Source organism: Synchiropus splendidus, chromosome 14 (assembly GCF_027744825.2).
Source record: "Synchiropus splendidus isolate RoL2022-P1 chromosome 14, RoL_Sspl_1.0, whole genome shotgun sequence".
Classification (NCBI taxonomy): Eukaryota; Metazoa; Chordata; class Actinopteri; order Syngnathiformes; family Callionymidae; genus Synchiropus; species Synchiropus splendidus.
Genome location: NC_071347.1, coordinates 16,371,683 through 16,398,292, shown reverse-complemented (window position 1 = coordinate 16,398,292; position 26,610 = coordinate 16,371,683). Strand labels below are relative to the sequence as shown.

Genomic DNA, 26,610 nt, shown 5'->3' with positions numbered 1-26,610 from the left:
CATGCAGGTCTTATAGGTGTAAAGGAGATAAAACTGCTGTTTCAGTGCATTATGGGTATTGCAGTGTCGTCATGGGTAGATGAGGTATCGTGAAACAGTATTGCAGAGTTGATGAAACAGTGTTGTAATTTTCAGAGGCCGCTGGATGGCGCTCTTAGAACAGAAAATTATGACTTAGTTCTTAAAGACCAAACATTTTACAGCAGACAGTGCCATCTGGAGGCCTCAGAAAATTACGACACTGTTTCACGAAACTCACCAAGCCTTCAATCCAGTGTCATGAAACTACCCATCACTAAGAGAGGGACATTTATTTTTGTTGTTGCATGCAGGTGTATTTATGGATGGGTGTGTTTGTATGACATATATTTAAAAAAAAAATATATATATATATATATAATTGACAGTACAGTGCAGTACATCCCATCATGCAGGTTAAACCAAACCACTGCTGGACATGATCACAAAATTGCAGCTGTTTTCCATCCGAGTGCATTAGTCATGCTGAGCCAGCGCATGTTTGTCCATCGATGATAGCACTTTCCATCTGAAGGCTATTTAACAGGCGAGGGAGGCATTTTTCAGATTCCCTTGGTGGGAAGCAATTTATTTATCCACTGTAATGGTCAAGCGTGAGTTAGAATAGATACCTGCCTGTGTTGGATAGTTGATGCAGTTTAACCTGCTACAGCTGGCGTCAGATTATAAAGTTGCCGACCTGAAGAAGAGTGACGTGAATTCAGTCATAAGTGGTCGAGCAGACATGAATTCCAACGCTCCATCGTTTTCCAGTGCAGAGACAGCGTTTTTGTTTTTTTACGCTCATTCTCCTGCGCACGTCTGCGTGCGTGCGTGCGACCGACATAATGAGTTAAGCATAAATTGCCGGAGCCTGCTTTCATTCAGGGTGAGCGGGGGGGGGGACCGCTACAAGTGGAACCCTTTTCGCGAGGCTGAGGTGTAACCTGAAGCTAAAGAGAACAGGGCGAGAGAGGAAGAATGAGAGAGGGAAAGAAAGAGGAAGGGGGTGGGAGGCAGTCAAGGAGGGAGAGAAGGTGATGTCAGCTGGGCTCAGAACGTAAACAGAGTTCCAGACTGAAGCATGCTGTCGGCGGGACTGCAGCTGGGGCAAACCCAAGGGGGCACCCCCGCGATCCCGGGGACCGGCACCTTTATCAGAGGGACGCAGGGCTGGCTCCTTTTCATTTCCTTCTTCATCTTCATCTCCGTGCCCCAGGGGACATGCTGGCCCTACGGTAAGACAACCAAGTCACCTTCACGTCACCAGTGTTTCTCTCAGCCAAAAACTCTCAAGCTTTGTCCGTACTCTTTGTTCTAAAAATGCCGGCATCAGCACTCTGCCGGATGAAAAAAAAAAAAAAAAAAAAGAAAGTCAGCTGAACTTGTTAAATAGACTCACAGGGACACTGATGCAAAAAACAGCTTTCAGAGATAGAAAACAAAGCTGTTGTGGTTTAGTCATCCACAGCCTCCTGCAGTAAAACCTTGATATCATCTTCCCTTATTTCATTGCTTCCTCTCTGAATGTGTTCTGTGAAGTATTGCTCACGTGTACAAGCTGAGTTTAGTGCTTGTTTACCCCCAGCGACCACTTGGGCCGATGCAGGAAGGCATGAGTCATGTGGCAGCCTCTTGTGTTCCCTCTATCTGTCAGCTAGCCCTCTGACGTGGAATCCCCAGTTGCCAAGATGCAGCGATAAATACCTCCAAGGAACGAGACTAAACACCAGTTCAACCTCAGCTGTTAAGTTGTGGCGATTAGCTGACTTCCCTTTAAACTTGTTGTTGTCAGCTGAGTCACTCACAGCGTCTTCGGTCCTAATCTTATATAATCAGTTGATGACAGATGACTTACTGGGGCTGTTTGAGTCAGTGGCCTTTTCCATGTTTATATCTGTTACTGCATGTCTTACGTGAGACTGACATCACTGACTCTGGAATCAAAGTAGGAAAATAGAGCTGCAGAATTGGTGAAAGCAGCCAGACGGATGAGTTCAACTCAAGTTGAGGAGCTGCTCGTGTCCGACTACTGTATCACCTACATGCAGATGGAGAAACCAGCTCCAGCAGTGGACGAGTCGCTTGTGGTTTTCTGGTCCAGTTTATTTTGTAATAAATCCTCATGGTGGTTCGTGGAGTTGCTCGAGATTGAGAGTCAGAATGACCACAGAGGTCCAGTGGGAGTCTCCCGTGTTCTGCGATAACAAAATCAGCCTGACCCCCGAATACCAGACAGCTGTCGTGGACCCAGAGATACACGGGCCGACTTGAACGTCCTCTGCCGTTAGAAAAGATGATTTATCATCCATATATATATATATATATATATATATATATATATATATATATATATATATAGTTCAGACTAGAAACGTTACTGTTTCCATCAGTATTTAAGAAAGCTTTTCTAGAATTTGTCATTCACTCCATTCAAAGTAGCATACGACTACTACTGCAACCACCGCTACTACAACTACTACTACTAATAATAATAATGTTCCATGTAACTATAGCCTTCATGAAGACTCAATATCTCAGGAAAACGGCAAAGCTAATGCCACTGATCGTCACATGGTATGAGCATGGTGTCTACGCCCCAGCTTTTATTGTGTGTCACGGTCTCAGTTCTTCCACTTTTAGTAGTGATGGGTTGATGAGGCTTCATGAAACAGTGTGCTGATTTTCAGTGCTCAGTGGACGACGCTGTTGGTTGAAAAAGAATGTGTTTCATTGAAGTGGTTGTTAAAAATCCCCAAATTTTGGAGTAGAGTGCCGTCTAGTGGGCTCTGAAAATGAGGACACTGTTTCGTGAAGCCTCATAATCCCATCAATAGCTTGTAGTGTTGTGGTCTCTTGTACATTTTAAATACAACAATATGCTGAACGTTTCATGTAGGCAGTTCATCTGGGGCAGTTTTATCCAGTAGAAACACTTTAAGGCAAAACCATGGTTCTTGAACTCTAAAGTGCCTAAAACGTGAGCCCTGTGGATAATTGAGGGATTACGATACACGGATTGCAGCTGCTTATCTTTGCCAGATGTTTAATTTTCTGCCTCCAAGAGTTAAGTGGTTTTGTTCACCTGGCCCTGATGGAAAATATCTTAAGTTACCACATTAAGAAATTGTTTAAAAAATTCGAGAGCACCAGAAAATGAGCTTGTGCAGTAAGATGAAGGGACCTACAGGATCGGCAGAGTAAAGCAAGTGAATGTGCACCAGTTTCCACTTCCCTGCTCTTGTTAGGGGTGATGTCAGCGTCTGGAGCCAGATCAAAGGTGGGCACTGGACCCACAGCTACGGAACTAATGATGGGTACAACCACCGTGTGGCATGAGAATCTGGCACTGGGAGAGCTAAAGAAGACAGCGGGGCTATTCATTTGCTGACCAAAGAAAAAACAGCTTTCTTCAATCTTGGGTCAAGATGCGTACTGTCAAGTGCCTGTGAACACCAAGACGTTGGTGTCGATGTATGAATTGCTGTGTTCATAATCTATTTGCGAGCTTGTGTGCCATGTCGTAGTAAATTTCCGTGACAAAAGAAAAGTACAAACCGACATGTAAAAACAGACAGATCTAAATACAAGCGACAACGTAAAAATTGCTAGGTAAAAAGTCAGGTAGATATAAAATTATTGGGAAGTTATATGCGGATAAAAGTGAAGATTAAATATGAAAAATGAGAACAGTTCATATTAATGTAGATGTCAGCGAGAACAATATTGCCTAAATATTAAAGTTCGTCTCAGAAGGAAGAGATGGAAATACAACTGTTAAAAAAAGCTTCTTCTTCTTCTATTTAAATTGCTGAACACATCACTTTCTAGAGTCTAGATTCGTACTTCCACTTCGCAAAAAAAGAAAATAAAGTTGGCAAATACTTTCTAAAAAGAAGTCGGATTTATGCACTTTCGGTGCCTCCATAATTCAGTCCATTCATGGTCCAGTTGAGAGGAATTCCTTGTTTTCCACCAAACTAATAGAAGAACAGTAAAATGGGTGGAATGCACATATTTTCCTACCACGCCTCTAAACACAGTGTGATGCCCGCAAATGACTCAAATATGTGTTTGACTCGCCCACTAACTTGTCGATCAGATCATCGAGCGGTGCCACACCTGTTTCTGCAGCAACACGCCGCTGTAAAAAGCCAGCTTGCTGCCCAGTCGACAGCGCGCTGCAGGTGTTGACCTGGAAGCTTCACACATGTCCTTTTACAATCCGCTCGCCATTTTACGGTGAAAAACGTGAGCACGAAACATGCTTGTGAAAATCATATTGAGTGTGGAGGAGCTGTAAACACGAATTAGGGAGAGAGAGGTGCCAGCAGTCCGCAATTCCTCGGAGGAATCCAAAAGACCACCACAAGTGTTTTTCGAATCTCAATAGTTCTTGTAATAATACTAGCAAGTCTTTTTTTTTCATGTTTATTATCTGCTCAGCTCAGTCTCATGGGTCAATGTCCTTAGTGAAGAACAGCCATCTGTTCCGTCAGAGGAGAACATGAGTCAGCCAACATCTGGCCCACGTCGCGTCTCCTAGAAGTAGCTGACGGTAGCGGCTGAGAGTCGGAATACTTTAATTTGAGAGTTACATAAGAAACAGAACTTTAATTGTCCCAGTGGGGAAAGTATTGTTGTGGCAAATCTTACTGACTGTCGAGTCTAACTTTCAATTTCAAGTGGATGTTTTTTTTTGTTATTGAACACCCATATACTGAACACAAAAGACACTTGGAAAACCTTTTTATTCTATGGTTTTTATAAACAAGGAGTTGCAGATGAAGCTCAAGCTGATTTTTTTTTTTTTTTTTTTTTTTTTTACAATTGTGGTGGGAGAGTCGTGAGAAGAGAATTGTCTTTGAATTGAGAATTGGAGGGGTGATTGGATATTGAATGGGCGCCCAGAAAGTTGGAGTTTCCAGGGTCAATAAAAGGTTGTTGGAGTCCTAAAGGCAGTGAGAAAACGCTGAGGTGAAAGAAAGTTAATGGGGTGTGAGATCATCATACTTATGAGAAGAAAAGAAAGTAAGTTGGATTGACCACCGTGGGACTTTTGGAAAAGAAAACTTTTCATGGAGGGAAATCCATCCATCCATTTATCCATGCTATCTGAAGTGGGGCAGCACCCACAGCAGAGGCGCCCAGATTTATACCGAAGGGTTCCCAGACCAACCGAGAGAAAATGCCTCTCCACAGTCCTGAGGTCTCATACCACCAGGACATGCCCTGGAGAATGCATCCTGACGTCCAGGACAAAGTATTCTAACACGATCCCTTGGCCAACTGGTTCTACTTTGATGATTCCTGGATGGCTGAGGTCCTCATTTTACCGCAAAGGCGGAGTCCTGTGGAAAAACTCTCCTCAGAATGGGAAGTTCGAAATCTACCCCACAGGGAATTTGACACCTGTTTTGAGCCATGCAAACCATCAAAAACATCTTAACACCGCCAGAAACACGTTGAGAAAACACCCATAGAAAGTATTTAAAATCGAACTTCTCACCAACCATGTTGTCGGTAGTTTCCCCTCAAAAACCCATATTAAGTCAACGTGCTGAAGTTTCTTTGGTGAATGATTACATCCTCAAAATTGGGAACTAGTTGGGAATTTGAAAGTGATCTGGACTGTTCGTGGCTAAAATCCTTTTCTCACTTATATTTTGATACATTCACTGGGCCACAAAAATGTCTTTTCTTATGCGGTTGAAAATCCCCTCCCAAAAAGCACTTGCCGAAATGCAGACAAAAGAAATACAAGACAAACCAAGTTGAGCAACAATACCGTGAGGTCAGGAGTTTACAAAGCAGTAGACAAAGTGGTTTGTGCGACTGAGTTTTCAAACAACATTCCGTAAGAGTGCTGAGCTCCGCAGTTTCTGTCAGTGATGCAAGGCAGTAAAAACAGTCTGACGCCACATATTTCTCAAAGACAAATATAGTTCAAGTCCAAACAACCGGTGCCAAGGCTGTTACGTCTTTGGGAATCTTTCTTGACATCCCTGCAGTCAATGAGGCAGAGAGCTGTTTGTATAATATCTCTCAAACACAAACTTCAGAAAAGAAAAATGCAGATGAGTCAAACAGAAGCATCAAACAGGATTAATGATTCTTGGTGAGTGAGTCATACATTTTGAGGGCTGTCACCGGTCATGTTAGTAATGTCTACGGGCAGAACTTTTAAACAGTCAGCATACCCCATGATCCTCTTTGCTCCGTCAAGCTCAGACCAAAACTCTTTTTGGAACCTCTGAAGGTTACACCTCTTTATGTTGGAGACCATGGTCCTCAGCCAGAGTCTGGGTTGCCTCGACAGGTTCTGTGCCCTCAGTGAAGGAGCTCAGGTATCTTGTCACCTCTCATGTAGAGGAAGACTAAGAGAAAGCTTGGCTCACAATTTCCGATTGTATCTAAACGCGTCGTTCATTGACAAGGTATTGACCAAAAGATCACCGCTGTAGGCCGCCAAAGTGAGTGCTCGGTCTGAGTGAATAGTTCGGTTATCCAGGCTGTAAGTGGGACAGCTGCCTGCAGCAGGACAAAAAAGTATTTTTAGTGATTTTAGAAAACATACATACATTCAAGTAAATAAAAAAAAAACATATATATATATAAGTAAATTGTAACAAAAAAAATAATAAAAAGCAACAACAAAAATAAACAAACATCAAAACTATATCCCTTCCCTCCCTTTACCTACGTCAGAGTTTAGTTTCCCATCTTTAGACATCACACAGCACAAATAGTTTAAGGACACAACAAAGCTGGATGTCGGGTTCACACCGTTATAAAAGTATAAACATAGCGTAACGTGATGTTCAATACAGATTGGACAAATAATGACGTTGAAAGGTACAGATTATAGTGTCTTGAGGTTCTCAAAATACAAGATAAAAGGTCTCCAAAGAATTTGGAATTTCTCTGGAGACCTGCTCACAGAATAGCGCATCTTTTTGAGGCTTAGACATGACATGACATCTCTCAACCATTGAGCATGTGTGGACGGCGCAGCATCTCTCCATCTCAGTAATATAGCGCCACTGGCCGGAAGCAAAGAAAATGAAAGCATTCGTCTTTTGTTGGTAGTAAATCTTGCAACTTCGTCTGAGTTGCCAAACAGAGCCAGCAAAGGATCAGGGTCAATGTTTACATTGATAATTGTGGACGGTGTATGGAAGATGGATTTGTGGGGCACGTCCAAAACATGTGGACAAGGTCGGCCTCCTCTCCTTTATCCTTTACCTCTTCATAAAACCTTGCGAGTTTAGATTTCGGCATGTGGGCACGGTGTACGACCTTGAACTGTATTAGGCAATGTCGGGCACAGAATCAAGTTTTGTTCAGACCGAGGATAGACTCCCAGCTGTCTTCAGGGACGGAGATATTTAGGTCCTCTTCCCATGCACTTTTAATTTTTTTGTGTTGCTGTTTTCCTCATATCACTGAGTTTATTGTATATAATTGATATCAGAACCTGACTGACAAAAGCGAAAGTATCCCATAGGAAGTCTTTTCTGATCCACAGTTACATTTTGACAACAGTAGGAACATGACCCATTCCTGGACAAGTGGTTGATAAGTCAGTCTGGTTTAGCTTACATTCAAAAGTTACTATCAAAAGTGAATTCAGAGTAAACAAGAATGGAACCGAGCCGGACGAATTCCACTGGCGCTTGTGTGCGAGTGTAATCGTGAGTCATTTGGACTGCTGGGTTGAACGAGGGTTTAGGCTAAATGCTGCGTGAACGGCGTGCCAACTTTAGAGTGCTGCTCCATTCGCATCTGCCCACAAGAGCATTTCAACTGTCTCGACTCCATTGTTACATAATCACAATAGCTCAGTCCCGACGGCCCTGCACTCACTTAAAAGCAATGAAGTGCCGCAGTAATGGAGTAGAAACGCTTCACATGCACTCATTAAGATTTCCAGTTCAATACTTTATATCGTCCGTCAAAGATGCTGATCTGTTGTGACTTGTTCAAACATCGTGCGGCTGACATGTTGTTCCAAAGAGAGAGTGGTGAAGTGGATTGCAGTCATACAAGTTCTTCATTTTTGAATCGTGCTAAAAAGAAATGAAATGAGGCAAATCACTCACCATTATTTGACGCCGTAAGAACAGACTGACCCATCTGGAGACACCGATATCTGAAGATATACTACATCTGGTGCACTGACAAAAAAGTGACCTCTCATTGAGATTATTCTTAAAATGTTGCCTTATTCCTTATGCGTCGCACAACCTCTTGTATCTTTTTAGATTACCATTTTGTCTTGGTGAGGTACACCTGTTGAGTAGCCCAACTGAAATATATGAATGAAGGACTGTAGAACGCACAGGAATACTAGGCGCACCCTGCCGTAGGAAAGTCAGTGGTGCACCCGGCTTAAAAACGCATGAGGATCACTTCTAAGCCAGTTTTGAAAACAGGGTCCAGCATCGAGACTGACTCATGAAACAGACTTCAAATGTACTTGTTATCACTTTTTCGTGTGTCAAAAGTTCAGAAACCACAGCTGGTCTCAGCTGCTGCTTCTCAACTCCAGTCCTCCAAGGGATCGGCGGAGCTGCGGACACGCATGCGAAAACAGTGCATTTTAAAGCGCTTTAAAGTAAATAAAATGCCTCTGATTCCATTGGTTTGATGTGATGAGGCTCAATATTTTGGCAGCATGAGGCTCTTCAGCCTGTAAAAATCCATATGTTAGCGTTGTATAAGCTACAGGGTTCAGACTGTGAGAAAACGGTAGCGGGTTGTAGTCCAGAAATTACGGTATTCCATATAAAATATCAGTCAAAATGTTCTGAAATTATTTGATAAAGATTCATTTAAATTAAAACAAACCTCTAAATGTACAGCAAACATATTTAATGCTCATGGTATCTAACATTTTAGCTCACATTCATTTGGGCTGTTGGCCACTATATGATGCTGTAGGTTTAAAACTCACTCACATATTGAGTCAAACTCAATCCCAGTTTGTGAGAGAGCTCAAATCTTTACTCAGTCCCAGTACGTGCCGTATACGGCCGACTAAGCTGAGTTAACATGTAACGAAGTGCGTAGATCAAGTACTCGTGAGCAGGAAATAAACTATCAGTCTTGTTATTATGATTCAACTTCATGTCCATCAATTCACTTTCCATCTTTCAGTCACAAAAACTTGGAGATGACTGATAGTGTCTTTTAAACAATGTCTCTTCTATGGATTTTTTAAAAAGCTGTTCTTGTATTTTTTCAGATTACAGGTATTTATACAACCACTGTCCTGGTCCAGAGTGGAACATAATGTGCAGAGGGTGTTGTGAGTATGACGTTATCCGATGCAAGTGCCCCCTGCAGGGAACTCCGGTGGGCTACGCTGTACCGTGCTGTCGCAACGCCATTAATGAGTGTGACCCCTGTATCATCCATCCAGGTGAGTCATGTGTCCGAGAGCTTTGACACGTCCAGGCATCCACTACTTCATGCAAAAAGCAAATATACAATTACTTTTAGGTGAAAAACAGACACAATGTACATGTGTGTTGCAGTGTTTCAGTGCAGAATGCTGCATTTTCCTTGCTTTAATGATCTCACATTTTCCTTTAAGGGGAGGAAACCCAGATGTTTAGCATTAAACCAATATGTGCATCTCACGTTGTACATAAATAAACTGTACCACGACCCTAAAGCTTCCTTCATTGAGTTGTTTTTCATCCCATTGTGCATGTTGCTCTTCACCCCCTTCTGTGAAGCGAGCAGCCTCTTAAGTGAAAACCCATGCAGCCAGGAAACGTTGACTTCTTTTCGTATTTTCTCAGGAAACTGAGAAACGTACCGTGTTGTTGGAAAACTTTGGCTGAACGGCTTTTGCAGATCTGTGTACAAATACAATGACTGCCATTCTTGCTCCTAGGTTGCAGCATATTTGAGAACTGTAAGCGCTGCAATAACGGAACTTGGGGTCCCAGGGATGACTTTTTCATCCGAGGCCAGTACTGTTCCGAGTGTCGCCCGGGCTGGTCTGGCGGTGATTGCATGAGTAAGTCTTCTAATTCCCCAAATCACGCAAATGTATATAGGAAAGCGTGGCGCGTGAAATGCATACCATGAGCCCGTTCCGCCATCTGGGACGGCGATGCCAGCGCGGACCAAGAGCGTTTGCCCGGGAGGTTTTCCATAAATGACAGTAAGAATGAGGAATCTCATAAAGCAATTTAATACGTAACATTTGGACGCCATGGCTCGCTCATTACGTAACAAGCCCGCCACAAAGAAGAGACAGCATATGTTTAATTACTCACAGAACGCTGGAAAGAAACGCTGTTGTTGCCCCTTCTCCCTGCCGTGTGGGCCTATAAGCTCCTTTATGTTGTTTAGCAAAAGACTTTTAAGAGACACGTTGGCATCGCAAACTGCTTGAATGGTTACCAAAGGATCTCGAGAGAAAACCATCAAGACGATGTTTAAGGTCTAAATTAACAGCCGCGGAAATTGAAACAACTGGACCGGCTTTTTCCCTAATGGCTTTTTTTCCGCTGTTTTCTTTCCTCTGAAAGAGTGTGGGGGAGTTATCCGTGAACGACAAGGCCACTTGGTGCTGGAGAGTTACCCAAATAATGCACGTTGTGAGTGGACCATAGAAGTGGACCGTCCCTTCACAGTAGAGCTCAGGTGAGACATGACCACGCAACACAAGCATCGGACACTTTGCAAAGTCCTTTATTGAGGTCCCTTCTTGTTTATCAAGAGCCAGAGGGCTGTTTAAACCACTGCTCGGCTGATAGATACCAAATAAATCTAAGAATTAAATCATTATCCCAACTTTTTTTTATTTTACAAGTCAATAAAATCTCATTTTTATTTACTGGAGCTTGGTAAAAGCTGAACTAAAGATTGGTATGGTGAGTGCAGCGATGGTAGGGGAAACACTTTGTTGAATTTATTATGTATTCTGAAGGACACAAAATAGCTGGTAAAACCAAATGACCAGCTTCAAATAACATTTAGCACAGATTTAAATATAAAATTAAAACATCAACAGCTTTCATGACCTTTGAGGTGGTGGAAGAGTGCAATATTCCACAGTTTTGAAAATTGATGCCAAAATATGGAGAGGAAAATCATATAAAAAAACTTTGAGAGTAACGCTTTGAAGGTCCTGTTTGTTCACACGTTCTCCAAATACTTTTGCTCAATAAAATAATCCTTCTTTTTCTCTTTCGACTGGTTTGGAAATAAAGTAGCAACTTTCCAGTTAAGTAATCAGATGCTCTAGTCTGAGTCTCTCTCAAGTTATCCACATCATCTTCATCTCTAAAACCATGAATGATAAACTCAAGGTATGCAGGCAACATTTTATGATCTGTATTATTAATGGCAAGCCCCATATTGCAGCGCAACAGTTGAATCTCTCTGGACTAGGATTCATGAAGCAGTGTCATCTTTCTGCTCAAAGACTATTGAAACCAATGATGGGTAGCTGAGGTATCTATGACAGGGTTGGTGAAACAGTGTAGAAGCCACTAGATGGCGCTCTTGATTTAGAAAAGATGTAAAGTTTAATTGAATAAGTTAGTCCAGTTTTACAGCAGACAGTGCCACCTGGTGGCCTCTGAAAAACAGGACACTGTGTCACTGACACATTAAAATCAACAGTGCTGAGCATTGAAGATGGATGGCACCATTGCTTCATGACTACACGCATGAAAGCACCCAGTATTGATATAAACTCTGCTCAGTTCTGGCCAATTTTGCGACTCATAACTGTTCACTTAAACCAGTTTTGTCTGCAGATACAGTGCTGTTCCATAAAGGAAACAACTCCAAAACGTATTTTTGTTTCAAAGCAGTAGCCAAAATCTTGCAGCCTGTCACCTGACTAGTCTGTGCCTTGATCTACTCTGGAGATACTTAAATAGATCATGGTGACATCATCATTCCTCTCACTTTATTCAGTGTCCATCTGCGAAGGTAATACATAGCTGGCAACCTTGAGTCAAATTTCCCAATGGCTCTGCAAGATGTGGGTCATGGCGAAAATCTGGCAACCACAGAATCTTTCATTTTTTTTGTTCAATATATATATATTTTTCAGTCTGGTGATTCACTTGTGTCCGTCACTCTCTCCATTACACTTATAGCTGTTGGACTGTGTGCAGCAGAGTAGCAGTACACAGCTAAACGCTTCAGCTCAGTTGTTAAAATGGAGTTTCAACATATCATCATCTGTGCAGTGCAAAAACAAGGCGCCCTGTGCAGCTGTTGAAGTGTCCAGAAGCCATTATGAATGCTCATTATTTACTTTCTGGCTGAGTGTTTTCAAGTTTCACAAGGATGATGCCAGCTGGTGTAATGCTGCCAGGAAACACAGGTGCTCAGGCAAACACCATTATCGCTCCCTGCATTCTCCTGCGTGTCCGCTCTCTGACAATCGCTTCGATTTATGCCGACAGGTTTAGGATGATCAGTCTGGAGTCGCAGCAGTCTTGCCATTATGACTACATCGAGGTCCGGGACGGCGACAGCCTACGGTCTCGTGTAATTGGTCGATTCTGTGGGAACAGCAGGCCCGCCCCGATCCGGAGCTCTGGCAACAGTCTGCACGTTCTCTTTGTGTCGGACGGGTACAAGAATTTTGACGGTTTCTTTGCCACTTTCCAGGAGAACTCAGGTTTGTTAGCTCAGTATATTAAGCTGAGGCAATGAGAAACATTTTCAATAAACAAAGGCGTGCTTGCTTTAGTGACACACACACAGAGGAAACGCAGACCTGAGAGCATAAACAGAAGCACATGACAGAAACCCAAGTGTGTTTTTCAAGCGTTAACAGCCCTTTGAAACCAAAAATGCCTCCCTCTCCTTAAAATCCCAGCTAACAAACACGCGCCTGTTTGCTAAATCCACAAAAGTACACAAGACACAGTTCTGTGCCGAGCGACACACAAATGACGCTGGCACTGTGCCGATAATGATTCTGAATGTCTCGCTGCAGCTGTGTGAGAGCCGACCAAATATTTCCTTCACTAACTGAGTGCCATTTTTAAAGCACCCTCTTGTGTTTATCGACAGCCTGCAGCTCCTCTCCTTGCCTGCATGACGGGACTTGCATCCTTGACAGCTCATTTACCTACCACTGTGCCTGCTTGGCTGGATATACTGGGAAGAGATGTGAGAATGGTGAGTGCCGGATTCTATAGAGGATGTGGAGTAATTCAGCGACATTAAATTAGTTCATGAATTTACACAAGCAGCACATGGATTTATGATTTTGAGATTGTGTTTACCATTCAAACCCAAGTGTTTAATGTGACATGAAAACAGCTAGGAGCTGAGTCGCGTCCTGCTTCAGTATGGACATGAACTCTGAGGGGAGGATGGTTCCAAACTAACTACGAAGTCACCTACATTGTGTTTCATTGCCTCTTCAAACTGGGAAAGTTGTGAGTTTTCAAATTCCAACAGCTATGTCATCGGTGCATACCTTGGCACAGGCCTCATTAAATTACGACTCGCACCGAAGTCTTGACACAGAGGGCACATCACTACAAGGAAGATCCGACTTACGACCTGCTCGACCTAAGTCCACCCATATTTACGACCATTTTTTTAATTCAATGTTTGGCTCCGCAGCACGTAGCAGCCCGGCAACGTGTATGGCAGCACAGTATCCCAGCACCTCACTCTCACACAGCCATCTACCACTACAGTAGTACCTACTGCATAACCCTCGCGTTGGCTATTTTGAATGGCATTCGACTTACGTCCAATCTGACTTACAACCGGTTGGTCGGAACTTGTAGTTATCTTCCAGCTGAAGTTGTTTCTCCCATTTCTCACTCTAATTTTTTTTAAACCAAATTTTCTCTAACCCTAATTTTTGACCGAAACACTTGATTTTGCACGTTCACGTGCAAGTGCAGTGTGTCCCAATACTCCTAAGAACAAGGGCACTCGCCGTTCACCACTTGAAATGATCTCTTCAAACCGAGGGGGCTCCGGAACTGACTTGAAACAAAGTGGGAATATGATGTGTGGATTGATTTCCAGGGTACCAAAGTACTTTATTTAAAAACAATGTTACATTGACATTTTAGTAACAAGGACTACTCTTCCCTTTTTTTTACCTTCTCTTCGTGTCACATGTTAGCGACTCAAATGGTCGACCGTGTCCGACAACATGGACAATACGACATGTATGTACAACAGCATGTTTTTATTTCTTCTTAACAAACAACAGTCGGCTAGCATCCAGGCTAACGTTAACATCGCCATACCTCTAGCAGATCTATCAACGCAACATAGCGGCAAAGCCGGATTCGGCTCCGCCCATTTCTTCTCTGGTTCACCGAACCAAGTCAGATTATCAGCGCCGATGCAAAGGGTTGCAAAAACTGGCTTTTCCAAAACATCTCTAACACAAAACACAACACCGCAGCCAGTGACACGTTGGGTTTACACATGACGTCATGAAGTGTTGTCCCAATTCTTAGGTGGCGTCACTTCACTCCATCGTCGGAGGGCACTTCATAGTAGAGGGCGCTCAAGACCAAGTAGTGTTAGGGTGAGAACTGGGGAACCGCGTTGGAATAAGAGATGCAACAAATTGCAGAATTACAAGTTGTTTCAAATCTTAGCCATTCATTTACCTTTCACACCGTGAAGAATGTGCGGATTACTCAGGATTTCACTTTGATGGATTTGTTTAAAAGAACTCGGAAGTGACATTCTGCGGAGAGCAGAGAATCTGGAGGTGGGGGGGAAGACCTCGTGTGGCAGGCCTGATTTTAAATGAGGTGATGAGGGTCCCCACACAGCAACTTCAGCTCTCAACTTATATCTGAGTTGCTCTTGGCTCGCGGATGCTTGTGTGCTCATGTTGTCTCATGCGCCATTAAGTATTAGTACTTATGAATTCCAGGGAATTCAACACACCTTGTTGAAGTCACACAATGAATCAGCTTGTTCTGGAAAGTATTTTTGTTGTTATCCAGAACCAGTGATTCACTGTCAGAGGGAGTGACCTGTGGTTTGGGCCGCGTTCAGGAACATGCCTTCCGCGTCTATGGTCATTCCAGGGATCTGGCCCCGGGAGTACAGGCAGAAAGGAAAAAATCCTCTTTTATCGAAAAAAAAAATCAAGTGTTGAGTAGATATTTTGTATAAAAAAAAAAGGTTAATCACTGTCCTGGAATGCATCAAAAGCTGGGGAACAATATGAAATAATCCTTGTGTGAGTTGCAGTGGAAAGACTGACCGAACATAAAGAGTCATATCAGCGTGGTTAAGTCTTTATCCAAAACATTGGCGGAGGTTAAAGTGGTGTTCATTTATATTCCCGCTGGGGGAAGTAAAAGCCACGTGAGCTCTTCATGGCTCATGGATTTATGAGTTCCTAGACCACATTTGCAGTATTCTTTACCTGATATAAGTCACTTCAAACCACTTAGTGATCAGTCAAGGAAAAAAATAAAACGACTTGGCAAATAAAATCTTGTCTACAGCAAAAGCAGTTCCCTCCATTGGTATAGACGCCTGTAAAAAAAGAGCAGTGGTTTCTTTCCACACGGAGCGCATTCATCAGAATTCCCAGCGGGAATTCTCGGTTGTTAACTTTACTACAGGAAGACCGAAGTAACGCTGACATTCTCTGCCGAATGTCGTCCATATTTCTGCCCTGAAGCAAGATGGAAATGTTGAATATGAACCTTAAGTGGTTGTATTTCGTGACTCCGATAGTTAAATGACCATGTTATTGTTGAATCGCCATAAATTTAAAAGCACTCAGGTGTATTCTTCTATAGGGCACTGGTGATGTTTGTACCATTGCTTAAGATGATGTGGTGAAACTGGGAGGGTCACTGAGGAGTGTGGAAAAAAAGGGGGGTCAGTGCAGAGTCTTCAGTTGCTGTGTAGATCAGCCCAAAGGACGGAGATGTAGTGGAGTTATACCATATACCAGCGTAATCTGGCGGCCAAACTACGGTCGAGAATCGGGCGTCCATTTTTTCATGTTTTGCAGACGCCCAGACGCCCTCCAAGCCAAAAGCCTGAGTTGAAGCCAAAGGTCAATTCCATCAACAACCCTCCCCTTACCGATGGTCAGGAGATATCACTATCGAGCAGAGAGTGCCATCTAGTGGCCTCTGAAAATGAGGACACTGTTTCATGAAACCTCATCGGCCATTCACTCGTGAAAAAAAAAGTTTAAGTCCAACTTGAATCTTTTGAGTTTGTATGATCTCCTCATGCTTCCTGGCACTCTGATTTCCTCTCTCTTGCTGTAGCAATGCAAGTTGGTGAAGTATGAGACTGGAAATAAATAAAAGGATTAGCATCATGCTTTTTTTTTTTGGTATGGAGTAAATAAATAAAATGTGGATTCTATTCTATTTCTATTTTGAGTCAAATGTATTTCTTTTCCAAACTGGTTGTGGTTTGACTGGACTGAATTAATGAGTCAGTGTGTCACTGGTGAAGTAGATGGTGACAAGGGCCAACTAAAGTTTATGCAGTTCGTAATCAGGCATGTGCTGAAAGAAAAACAACTTTCATGGGTGGAAAGTGCACGCGGCATGGTGATGTATTCGAGTCCTAAATTGGGAGAATTAAAGCTGTCAGCACACAGTACACTAAACATGATGTAGAACGGCCGTAAGTTATGGAAACAGCTGGACTGTAAAGAGCCATTTGCATGGAATTTTCCCCCATTTTACAGAGAATGGAACTAATTCCTGCACCAAAATTGCACGTGGGTTATTTGAATTATAAGCTATGAATTTTAAACTCGGAATATGATCAGGAAAATGGGATTAAAGGAAAGGCTGAACACGTGATAGCTGTCAGGTTTTTTTTTTCGCTGTGGCTTCCAGTCCTTCACCGCAACATTTGTGAGCTCATTCTTAGTCTCCCAAATAGAAAGCAGATCTGTCGCAACTAATAACCGAGTGTGACTCGATCAACGCAACAACTTCCCGTGTTTGGTCTTTATTTCATGAACCACATCATTCCACAACCACATTACCCGAAACTACAGGCCTACGCCGTAAAATTACTTTCACAGCACTGGAAAATGAACCCTTTTATTCTGTCTTTCTTGTCCTAATTTTAATGGTTTTAGGTGTGACATTGTTACGTAAAAGACATATTTAAAGACGCAGGAGGGCAAACCTAGGCAGCATGTGGCACCGATTTCTGGCGCCAATAAACACAACGTCAAAACTTAAAAGCCAAAAAATGGGTTTCATGAGAAGCAATTTCCCATTATATATACTGTATATACTGTATATACTTGTACTTCAAATTGCGCTAATTTAACTTTTTACTATTTTCTCACTTATTTCAACCGACAACCCGCCTTACAAACTAAAGAATAACTTTCTGAACTACATACAGCCTTTTGTTTTCATTTTCAGTCCTTTTGTTTCTTATCTTATCAAATATGTTTGTATCAATTTCCATTAAAAATGCTGACAGTTGCTTGGTCTTGCATGACCCCGAATACTGATGGGATGATGAGGCTTCATGTCCTTATTTTCAGAGCCCAATAGATGGCGCTCTCGGATTAAAAATTATGCAAGGTTTCATTACCATCTTGTGGGCTCTAAAAATGTGGACACTGTTTCATGAAGCCTCATAAACCCTTCACTACCCCCAACACTTGTCTTATGAGCTGCTTTTCAGTTCGGTCTCAACAGTTGAGAATAGAACTAGCAAGTCTGCCATTTTATTGACTTTCTGTCTGCCCCGCAAACCTGCAATGTCAGTGAACTCAGCAAAGGTCAGTTTGTGTGGCCAGAAGGTGCAATAAATCCATTCTTCTGGAATGCTGCTGGTGCTTTTTTAGCCTTGTATCTTCACTATTTCATGGGGTTACATGCACCAGAGATGAAGGAAACTTTCACTGATATTTTTCTTATTCTCTACTCTCAGTGGTGGGCTGCCACAGGCCTCCGGTGCCCACCCATGGATCCACAGAAGGCTTGTTTCATCACTCCGGGGCACGCGTCTATTTCCATTGTGACTCAGGCTTCGAGCTGCAGGGGTTTTCTTCTGCCATCTGTCTGAGTGACGGCACCTGGAGTGCTCCGGCCCCACAGTGTGGTGAGGCTGAGAAATGATCTGTTTAGTTTCCACCAAATCTATATACAGTCGGAGGCCAAAACATTAAACAAAAAGCAGACAGACTTGAAAATACCACGGGGACTGCCTCAGGGAGACGAGCTTGTAGCAAATGTTACTTTGCACTCTGGGTACTGAGCGAAGGAATGGTTGCACTTTTTCTGACTTTAAAGGCTTTGGCCAATATATTCATCGCCAACCCCCTCACACTTGCACAGTGCAGTTGAAACTACTGGCTTTCGTTGGGTGTGAAAACAATAAAATGAGCTACAGTTTAAGGGCAATGTCGAATTCCTAGGTATGTTCCCGTTCCAGATTCCACTGAAGTTTGGGATTAGTCGTGAGCATCTGGGAATAAGCACCATAAAAAACAAACATCACAAACAAGATGGAAGCACTCAAAAACACACCTCAACCTTCGCCTTCTGCTTTCAACATTTCCACAGCGAGTCAGTCACTCTGGTACATCCTCCTCAGTCGCACCTATCCTAGTCACATCCTCCTGTATCACATCCATCAACTCTCCTTTTGCCTGGTGATTCCAGTTCACACAGTCCTTGTCCAATATATCCCTTGTCTCTCCACTCCACATGTCCAGCCCGTCCTAGTCTGGCCTCCCGGACATTGACTCCAAATCTGTTTTTAATCTTCCGAGTCGCTCCCAATGAAAACCTTCAACACTGTCACTTCTAAATCTGCGTCAAGTCTTTGTGCCCGAGCTACTGTTTCTGAACCATACATCAGCATAGACTCACAACAGAGTTTTCCTTCCACTTTATAGGTCACACCAGGCAGTCGTTTCCACCTGTTCCAACCCGCCTGCACTCTCCTCTTCACTTCAGTTAACCATAGTCCATTTTTCAGTATGACTGATCCCAACTACTTGAACTCATCTGTTTTTATCTTCACCGACTCACCTGCCTTTATGTATTCTGTCTTGCGTTCACTTTCATTCCTCTTCTCTCCAGCTCAGCTAAAAAAGCTTTAAGGTGTTTCCATTATTTTGTCCAACCCCTGTATCGACACCTACCTTTTGTTCCAGCTCATCTTTACTCTCAATTGAGATTGCTGTATCATCAGCAAACATCATGGTTCAGTGAGGCTCCTTCCTAACCTCATCTGTCTGACAGTCCATAACAATTGCAAACAAGAAACAGCCGAACGGCTCACCTTTAATCCCCACGGCTCACTGTCTCACCGTCCTCATACATGTCCTGCACAACCCTCACTTCTCTGATGTCCCTTCCTTTCCACAAAACCACAGTGCAAATGACCTTTGTACTTCTACATCAACATCCTGAGAGCATGCAACGGATCTCTGGTGCTCTTTCTTGGAGTGCAAGACAAGCACAGAATGCCACCAAATCAATAGAAGAATTGTGTTCGCTCACAGCAAAAGCTAAGAAGAGCCTTTTTCTGAATATGTTTATTCAACTGCTTTTTTATTACGAACAAACTTCCCAATACGAACATAACATAAGCTCCACCTGTTGGGCGCTTGAGTAAGCAATAGTGTTATATTTTGGCTACTCAGCCACTTTTGAAACAAACATCTTTTCCCTCTGTCTACAGTACCCTTGGAAAGATTCTGCTCCCTGCCACCCAAGCCGACACATGGCGACCATTTTTTGGTTTATGGGCCCAATGATGTGCTAATTGCTCTCCAGTACTTGTGCTACCAGCCCTATGAACTCAGCGGAAGTTCCCAGAGAACCTGTCTGTCCAACAACACTTGGAGTGGGACTCCTCCTGTTTGTACAAAAGGTAATAGAGTCGGCATCAAAGATGAAGAGATGCACTCACAATGTGTTTTTCCTTCTTTATCTACAGTAAACAACACTCTGATTGATGAGGATAAAGACAGCAAAACAGAGATTTACAAAGACAAAGGCAAAGAGAATGAAGAGCACAGCAGCAGAGACAAGGATATCCACACACAGCAATGGAACAAAACAGTTGCCCATGAAGATAAATATACTGGCAAAACTCCAGAGAAAACTGCTTCAGAGGAGAGGAATGAAGGAGAGACAAAAACAATAAACGAAGGGTTGGACAGGGAAGATAAAGTCGATAGCAAAGGGTCCGGCGGCAGTTTGAATACAGTTGAAAAGTCAGAAAATGACCTAGTAACCGAGCCAAAAACGAAATTAGAAGGCGGGAAGGTAAATATCACAGAGACAACCCTCGACAAAGGACAGAGCGAGAAGGAAAGAAAAGAGGAGCAGGTGAATGGGAAAAGAGAAAAAGAAGAAGTGGGACCGAATGACACCAAACTGAGGCCGGTTTCGCCGGTGCTAGAAAACAACACGGTCATAGATGAGACAAACAGGGTGACGACAGAAAAAAAGGGGTTGAAACCACCAGGGACGGAACGGAAAATTCACCTCACCTCGATAAACATCACACTGTATCGAGCGGGAGGTGAGGGAAGCGCAGCGACGGAGAAGAAAACGCAAATGGAACTGGATGAAGAGAGGGGGCGGAAGGAGAAGGAGAAGGAGAAGGAAGTCAATGAGAGCTACAACGGTATGAGACAACCACATTAAACAGCAGTCTTTCCTCCAGTCAGCCACACCTTGAACTGTGTTCCTCCACCAGAAAGGAGCTGCCCGCCTCTCCCCAGACTTTATCACGGCTATCACAAGACGCTAACAGGGGTCACGCCAGAGACGGTCCAGTTCATCTGTAATCACTCGTACGCGCTCAGTGGTGATTCCAGGCGCAGCTGCCAGCCAGATGGCACATGGAGCGGCACGCAGCCCTTGTGCGTCAGAGGTATTGCTGCGTTTTTATTCTTGGCAACAGTCATAATATTAGCCGATTTACATACTCGCTCAGGCGCTTATTATTTTCCTCCAGGGGTTGCCACAGCAGATCTTGACCGATTTTCATCCCCCCCTACTGCAGACCATCCAGGGTTTCAAAAGTCATGACCGTAAATTCGGGACTATAGAGCGCAGCGGAATATTAGTTACACCCACTAAATTTAAGGAGTGAAATAGATCTTGTTCATCCATAAGTCGCACCAGTCTATAAGCCTGGTTGTGGTTTAAGTTCTGATTTAAAAATGCATGAGGATCACTTCAAATCTAGTTTTGAAAAGGGGATCTAGTATCGAGACTGACTCATGAAACAAACTCAGCAATGCTCTGAACTTGAATCCTGAATTCGTCACATCTTTGATTCATATTAAAGAGCTCAAAATGCATGTTGTGTTTGTTTTACGCTCGCACGGCCCAAGTTCCGACAACACAGCCGGTCTCAGCTGCTGCTTCTTGTCTCCGGTCGTCCAGGAGATCGGCTCTGTTGGTGGAGCTGCGGACAAGTGGCGAAACCGCACATTTTGGGAAGATAAAACGCCTGTGAATTCATCGATTTGATGCGACAAGGCTCAGTTTTTTGGCAGCATGACACTCTCTCGTCTGTAAAAATCCACGTCGTTGTATAAGCCACAGTGTTTAGACCGCAAGAAAAAAGTAGCAGCTTATAGTCTGGAAATTACGGTAGTTAAATAGAAAAAAATGTATGGGACAATGCAGTACATTTCAAACAGGAGAGATGTGATTTTGTCAGGTGGAACCGGCAACAAATACATGTCATGAAAATGTGAAAAACATAAGACCATACATTCTCAAAAAAAAAAAAAACAGTGGACTATACTTTTTCAGGCTTCACAGTGAGAAACTTTTCCATCAGTGTCTCATGAATGAAAATAATACGGGATGAATATAAGAGGAGTCACTATTACAATGGAATTGCCGTCAGTGATAATGATCTAAAACATAGGGTTTACTGTATCATACAGTATTTAAACTCAAGCAGCAGATAATTTTGTGAAGCCTGCACCGAGGTATGCAGCGGTGACAACCAGTAGCGTGTTGTCGTGAGAGAGTGTTGACGATGGAAGGCGCGTAACAGGCCATAACACGTGACGTAAGAAAACACACTGCAGGTGCCCCATTTTAACAGCTCCTACTTTACTTGCACTCGGACAGAAGAGTGATGGGACACACCGTAACAAACAGGAGGCAGGAGTGTTACTGGAATATGTCCCTTGAACATCAATGAAGAATAAATGTATGTTCCAATAATGAAACCGTTTCGTGTTGAATGAAGAATTCTCTAAAAAGATAAAACATTATTTTTTAATTTCCTTTATTTTAATAACATATTTAGGTATGTTATTTAAAAAGACGCTTCTTGCTGCTGCACTTCAGCTGCACTTCCCTAACTTTACCGACAACTTACAGAAGGGAAGCTTTATAACTGAGTACTGTACGGAACAAAATAGATGTGAATGAGTGGATTGCATTTTCAGTGAGTCTGTGTTTGACTTCTGTGTTTGGTACGCAGCGTGTCGTGAACCTAAAGTGTCCGAGTTGGTTCGACAAAAGGTTCTTCCGCCTCAGGCTCCATTCAGGTATGGAACCTGCGATGGAATACAACTATATTATCAAACAGAGCCACTAACCTCCTCTTCTGCTCTCAGAAAGACACCTGTACACAAGTTCTACTCGTCCAGTTTGGGCCGACATGTCCAGGCTGACGGTCCAACTAAACCCCCGACGGTCCTGCCCCAACTGCCTCAGGGTTTCCATCAACTTTACACTCACATAGAGTACGAGTGCGCGTCTCCTTTCTACCACCACAATGGCAGTTCTCGTCGGACATGTTTGAAGACTGGGAAGTGGAGTGGGCGCCATGTCTCTTGTTCACCAGGTGAGGGCAGCAGAACACAACTCTTCACTTCACTCACCAGCAGAACATTAAAACCAAGTGATATACAGTAGAAGGGATGGGAGTTTTGGCAGCATTAAATCTAGAATGTGGTTGAAATGTTAGTAGTGCTTGAATAACCTGACACAAGCCACATTTAGTACTTTGCAACTTGTTTTTTTTGCCCCTATTTTTTTCAATAATGGAAAAAAATATCAGCTACTTTTGAATTTTGCTCTTCATGTGCAGCCAAAGTGACGTCCTCTATTCACAGACGTATTGCTGCTTTTTTTATTTTCAGTTTGTGATCATCGAATGGCTCGGTTTGTGGGATGAAATTAAATTTAACTCCAGTACATCAGGTGGCAACAGATGATGACATAAACAGTATGTAAAGTGCAGCGAAAGACAATCAAGCCGCGCCTCTGTTTCCCCATGTGGATGTGTTTTGGATTTCACACTTGCTGTGGTAAAATTCCACCCATTTACTTTCATTTCACGGTTTATAAAAAGAGGCAGTCTGAGCTTCGCTTTGTCGGGTAAATAACCTGGAGAAGCCTGTGAGCTGCTTCCAGCTTTAATAAAAGTGCTCTGCAACCATCTGTTACTCGATAAACAAACGCTGGAGTGAGAACTGACTTTTTTATTTCTTCATTTTTTCACTGTATTCCGATGGCAGGTTTTTGAAAAGATGAAATGGAAGCGTTTGTAATGAAAAACACACTCAAGAGGTGAAAATAAATCTAAATAATTTCAAGACTCTGGTTCCGTTTTGAGTAAAACAAGCCTCCAAGCTAGTGACAGGTTTCTGAGGCTTCATGAAACAGTGTCCTCACTTTCTGTGCCCACTTGATGGCATTCTCTGTTCTACAATATTTGGCAACCGCTTCAATGAAACCTCACATCATTTTCAAACCAACAGCTCCATCTACTGAGCACTGAAAATGAGGACACTGTTTCATGAAGCTTCATCAGCCCGTCCCTACGGCGAGCTCAGGTGACTTGGTAACCTTAGCCCTCTCAGTTGAGGCTCTTTAATAAGTCCAAAATTGACCAGCTCCTCTTCTGATCATGTGCGTCGCCGGCAGATATCTCCTTATTCCTATTTTCAGCCTTCCACATCGACAGGTTTTGACCCTCTACGCTTCATTTTAGGGAGCTGAAAAGCCAGGATCTGTCTCGTACTCTTCCATTGGGCTCTAACTGTCTTTATCTTTTTGAAGTTGTCATCCTCTCTTCCTGTTTGCCCCCCTCTCCCTTGATCATTGTCTTCTCATCCTGTCTACTTTTCTTTTGGCAGTATGTGGGAAGCATCCCACCTTTGACCCGGAGAGGCCTGCGGAGGCCCACTGGCCTTGGCTGGCAGCCATCTACCGACACTCCACAGACGAAGCCAAGAGCAAAGTGACCAAGGCAGACGGCCAGGCCGGTTCCCTGAAGGAGGACGGAGGACACGGACCGGGCAAACAAAATCAAGGCTGGCAGCTTGTATGCAGCGGAGCACTGGTCAACCAGAGGAGCGTCGTGGTCGCCGCACATTGTGTGACGGAGCTGGGGAAAGTGTATCCTCTGGATGTCGCCAAAATCAAGGTGGTGGTTGGGAAGTATTACCGGGATGATCAGAGTGAGCGTAAAGGTCTTCAGCATCTCAGGGTAAGATGCTTTTATGCTACGCATCAGGTACTTTATCTTAAATATGATGCAACTCTGGTCTGCAGGTGGCCTCTCTTATCGTCCATCCAAACTATGATCCTCACATCCTGGACTCGGACATTGCCGTCATCAAGTTGCTGGACAAAGCAAAGATCGGGGAGAAGGTCTCTCCGCTCTGCCTCTCCAACAGCCTCGGTGAAGGACAAGCCCTTGTGACAGGCTGGTCCCCACTGCCCGACTCCAGTCTAGGAGCAGATGAAAAAGCCAGAGTTGGACTTGTTCAGCTCGCAGACGTGGTCCCCTGTGAGCAGCAATATGCTCGGAACGGCATGCCAGTGAGCGTGACAGAAAACATGCTGTGTGCCAGCCAGAAGCCCGACTACGGGCCCTCCAACATTTGCCCCTCTGACACGGGGGGAATCCTCATCCTCCCAGCGGTGAACAACCTGAAGCAGTCTTTCGGCTCCACCAGCGGGGAGAGCAAAGGATTATGGAAGCTTCTCGGGTTAGTAAGCTTCGGTTACGATCAAGGGGAGTGTGATCCCGACCTGTACACGGTCTTCACACGTACGTCTGAATTCAAAGACTGGATTGAAAGTTACATGAAATAGCAGACTGGCTGGGCGTCACTGAGCGCATCACTTGAAGGAGTTTAAACACCAGCAAGGTTTAAATCTGGTAGTGACTGTTGAATGGCAAATTTTGCAAAGCTTCTAGATGCACAGAGATGTAACGTGCGATGTCAAACCCACAGACGGACGGATACAGGCATTTTATTAACCTCAGTCTTTTCAAAGGTAAAGCCAGGAATGACTGACTGAACTGTTACCACCCAAAGAAACAAATTTCATTCAAACCTTTGACCATCTGTTTCTGTTGACAGTTGCAGTGCGTAATGGGGAGTAATAGATGGCCGCACCTTTTCATCAATAGCAACAGACGTGATGAATTTGAATATGCCTGACATAATGCAAGTCTAAGTCAAGATCCAGGAGGATCCAAATCGAAGCCACAGACTAAAAAGTGGCCCCTTACCACACGTCTAAGTCAATTTAATATTCACTGAAAAGAAGTGATGGTTAGATGAGGTATCATGAAACAGTATTGCTGGGATGATGAAGCAGTGTCCTCAGTTTCCGGAGCCACTAGATGGCGCCCTTGGTTTAGAAATGATGTGAGCTTTCATTGAATAAGTCATTTTTCAGCAGGCAGTGCCATCTGGTGGCCCCTGGGAATCAGGACACTGTTTCATTAAACCTCATCAACCCTTCAATACTGTGTCATGAAACCTCATCTACCCTTCAATACTGTTATGAAACCTCATCTACCCCTCAATACTGTGTCATGAAACCTCATCTACCCATCACAAAGTATCCAAATTAAGAGATACAGAGTGTTGACCTCCTTCCACTAGAGTGCAACCTTTCCGCTTCAGTGTTTGTAAAGGGGAGATTAAAAAATGCCCCCAAAAGTTCCTGAAATACTCTCCAATACACCAAAATATGATCTACAAAAATGAGCAGCAGACAGTGCCATCTGGTGGCCTCAGAAAATTTGGACGGTGTTTTATGAAACATCATCTACCCTGCAATACTGTGTCATGAAACCTCGTCTACCCATCACAAATTGAAACGCACTAAACCAGATCACCTCCAAAGTGATCCAAAGTGTTGAACCTCTACCTTTTTTTTACTAAGCGCACGCAATAAATATCACGAAAAAGTGAGTGACGGACATGTGTGACTCAAAGGTACCTGTCTTGTTTAGATGTGGGCATTTTGCAAACAACACTGGACACTCCTGTCCTTCGACTGAAGAGGGCGCTGATGCACAATCACGTGCCTCCGTGGTTCAGGCTCCTCAACCTGAGAACCTTGTCATTCCAACCAATGTTCTTCCCTTTGCTTTTTTTTACTTGTGTATAATTCAATGTATATAGTTTGAAATGTACTGATGCATTTTTGATCATAGTCAAGAGGTGTACATATTGTAACAAAGTAGGTTTTTAATTAAAAGAAATGGTCATTAAAGCTCGCCCTGGTGTAATAATTGTGCATCGTAGCATTCAAATCACCCTGGTTCTCCATGCATTCATAGTTTCGCACTGAATTTCAC

The 26,610-nt window shown here is 43.4% G+C and overlaps 1 protein-coding gene across 2 annotated transcripts; it reads left to right on the top strand.

The window, feature by feature from the left end:
* Positions 1 to 1,058: 1,058 nt before the first annotated feature.
* pamr1b (peptidase domain containing associated with muscle regeneration 1b) lies at positions 1,059 to 26,467 on the top strand. 2 transcript variants are annotated; one of them, XM_053886701.1, is made up of 14 exons: positions 1,059 to 1,256; positions 9,266 to 9,442; positions 9,923 to 10,048; positions 10,566 to 10,680; positions 12,462 to 12,679; positions 13,078 to 13,185; positions 17,938 to 18,108; positions 19,699 to 19,890; positions 19,957 to 20,652; positions 20,725 to 20,901; positions 22,480 to 22,546; positions 22,616 to 22,845; positions 24,143 to 24,495; positions 24,561 to 26,467. In XM_053886701.1, exons 1-14 carry the CDS (start codon positions 1,103 to 1,105, stop codon positions 25,104 to 25,106), a joined length of 3,330 nt encoding a protein of 1,109 aa, XP_053742676.1. In that variant the 5' UTR covers positions 1,059 to 1,102; the 3' UTR covers positions 25,107 to 26,467. The 2 variants fall into 2 exon arrangements, with proteins under 2 accessions (XP_053742676.1, XP_053742677.1); XM_053886702.1 differs by lacking the exon at positions 17,938 to 18,108.
* Positions 26,468 to 26,610: the final 143 nt, after the last annotated feature.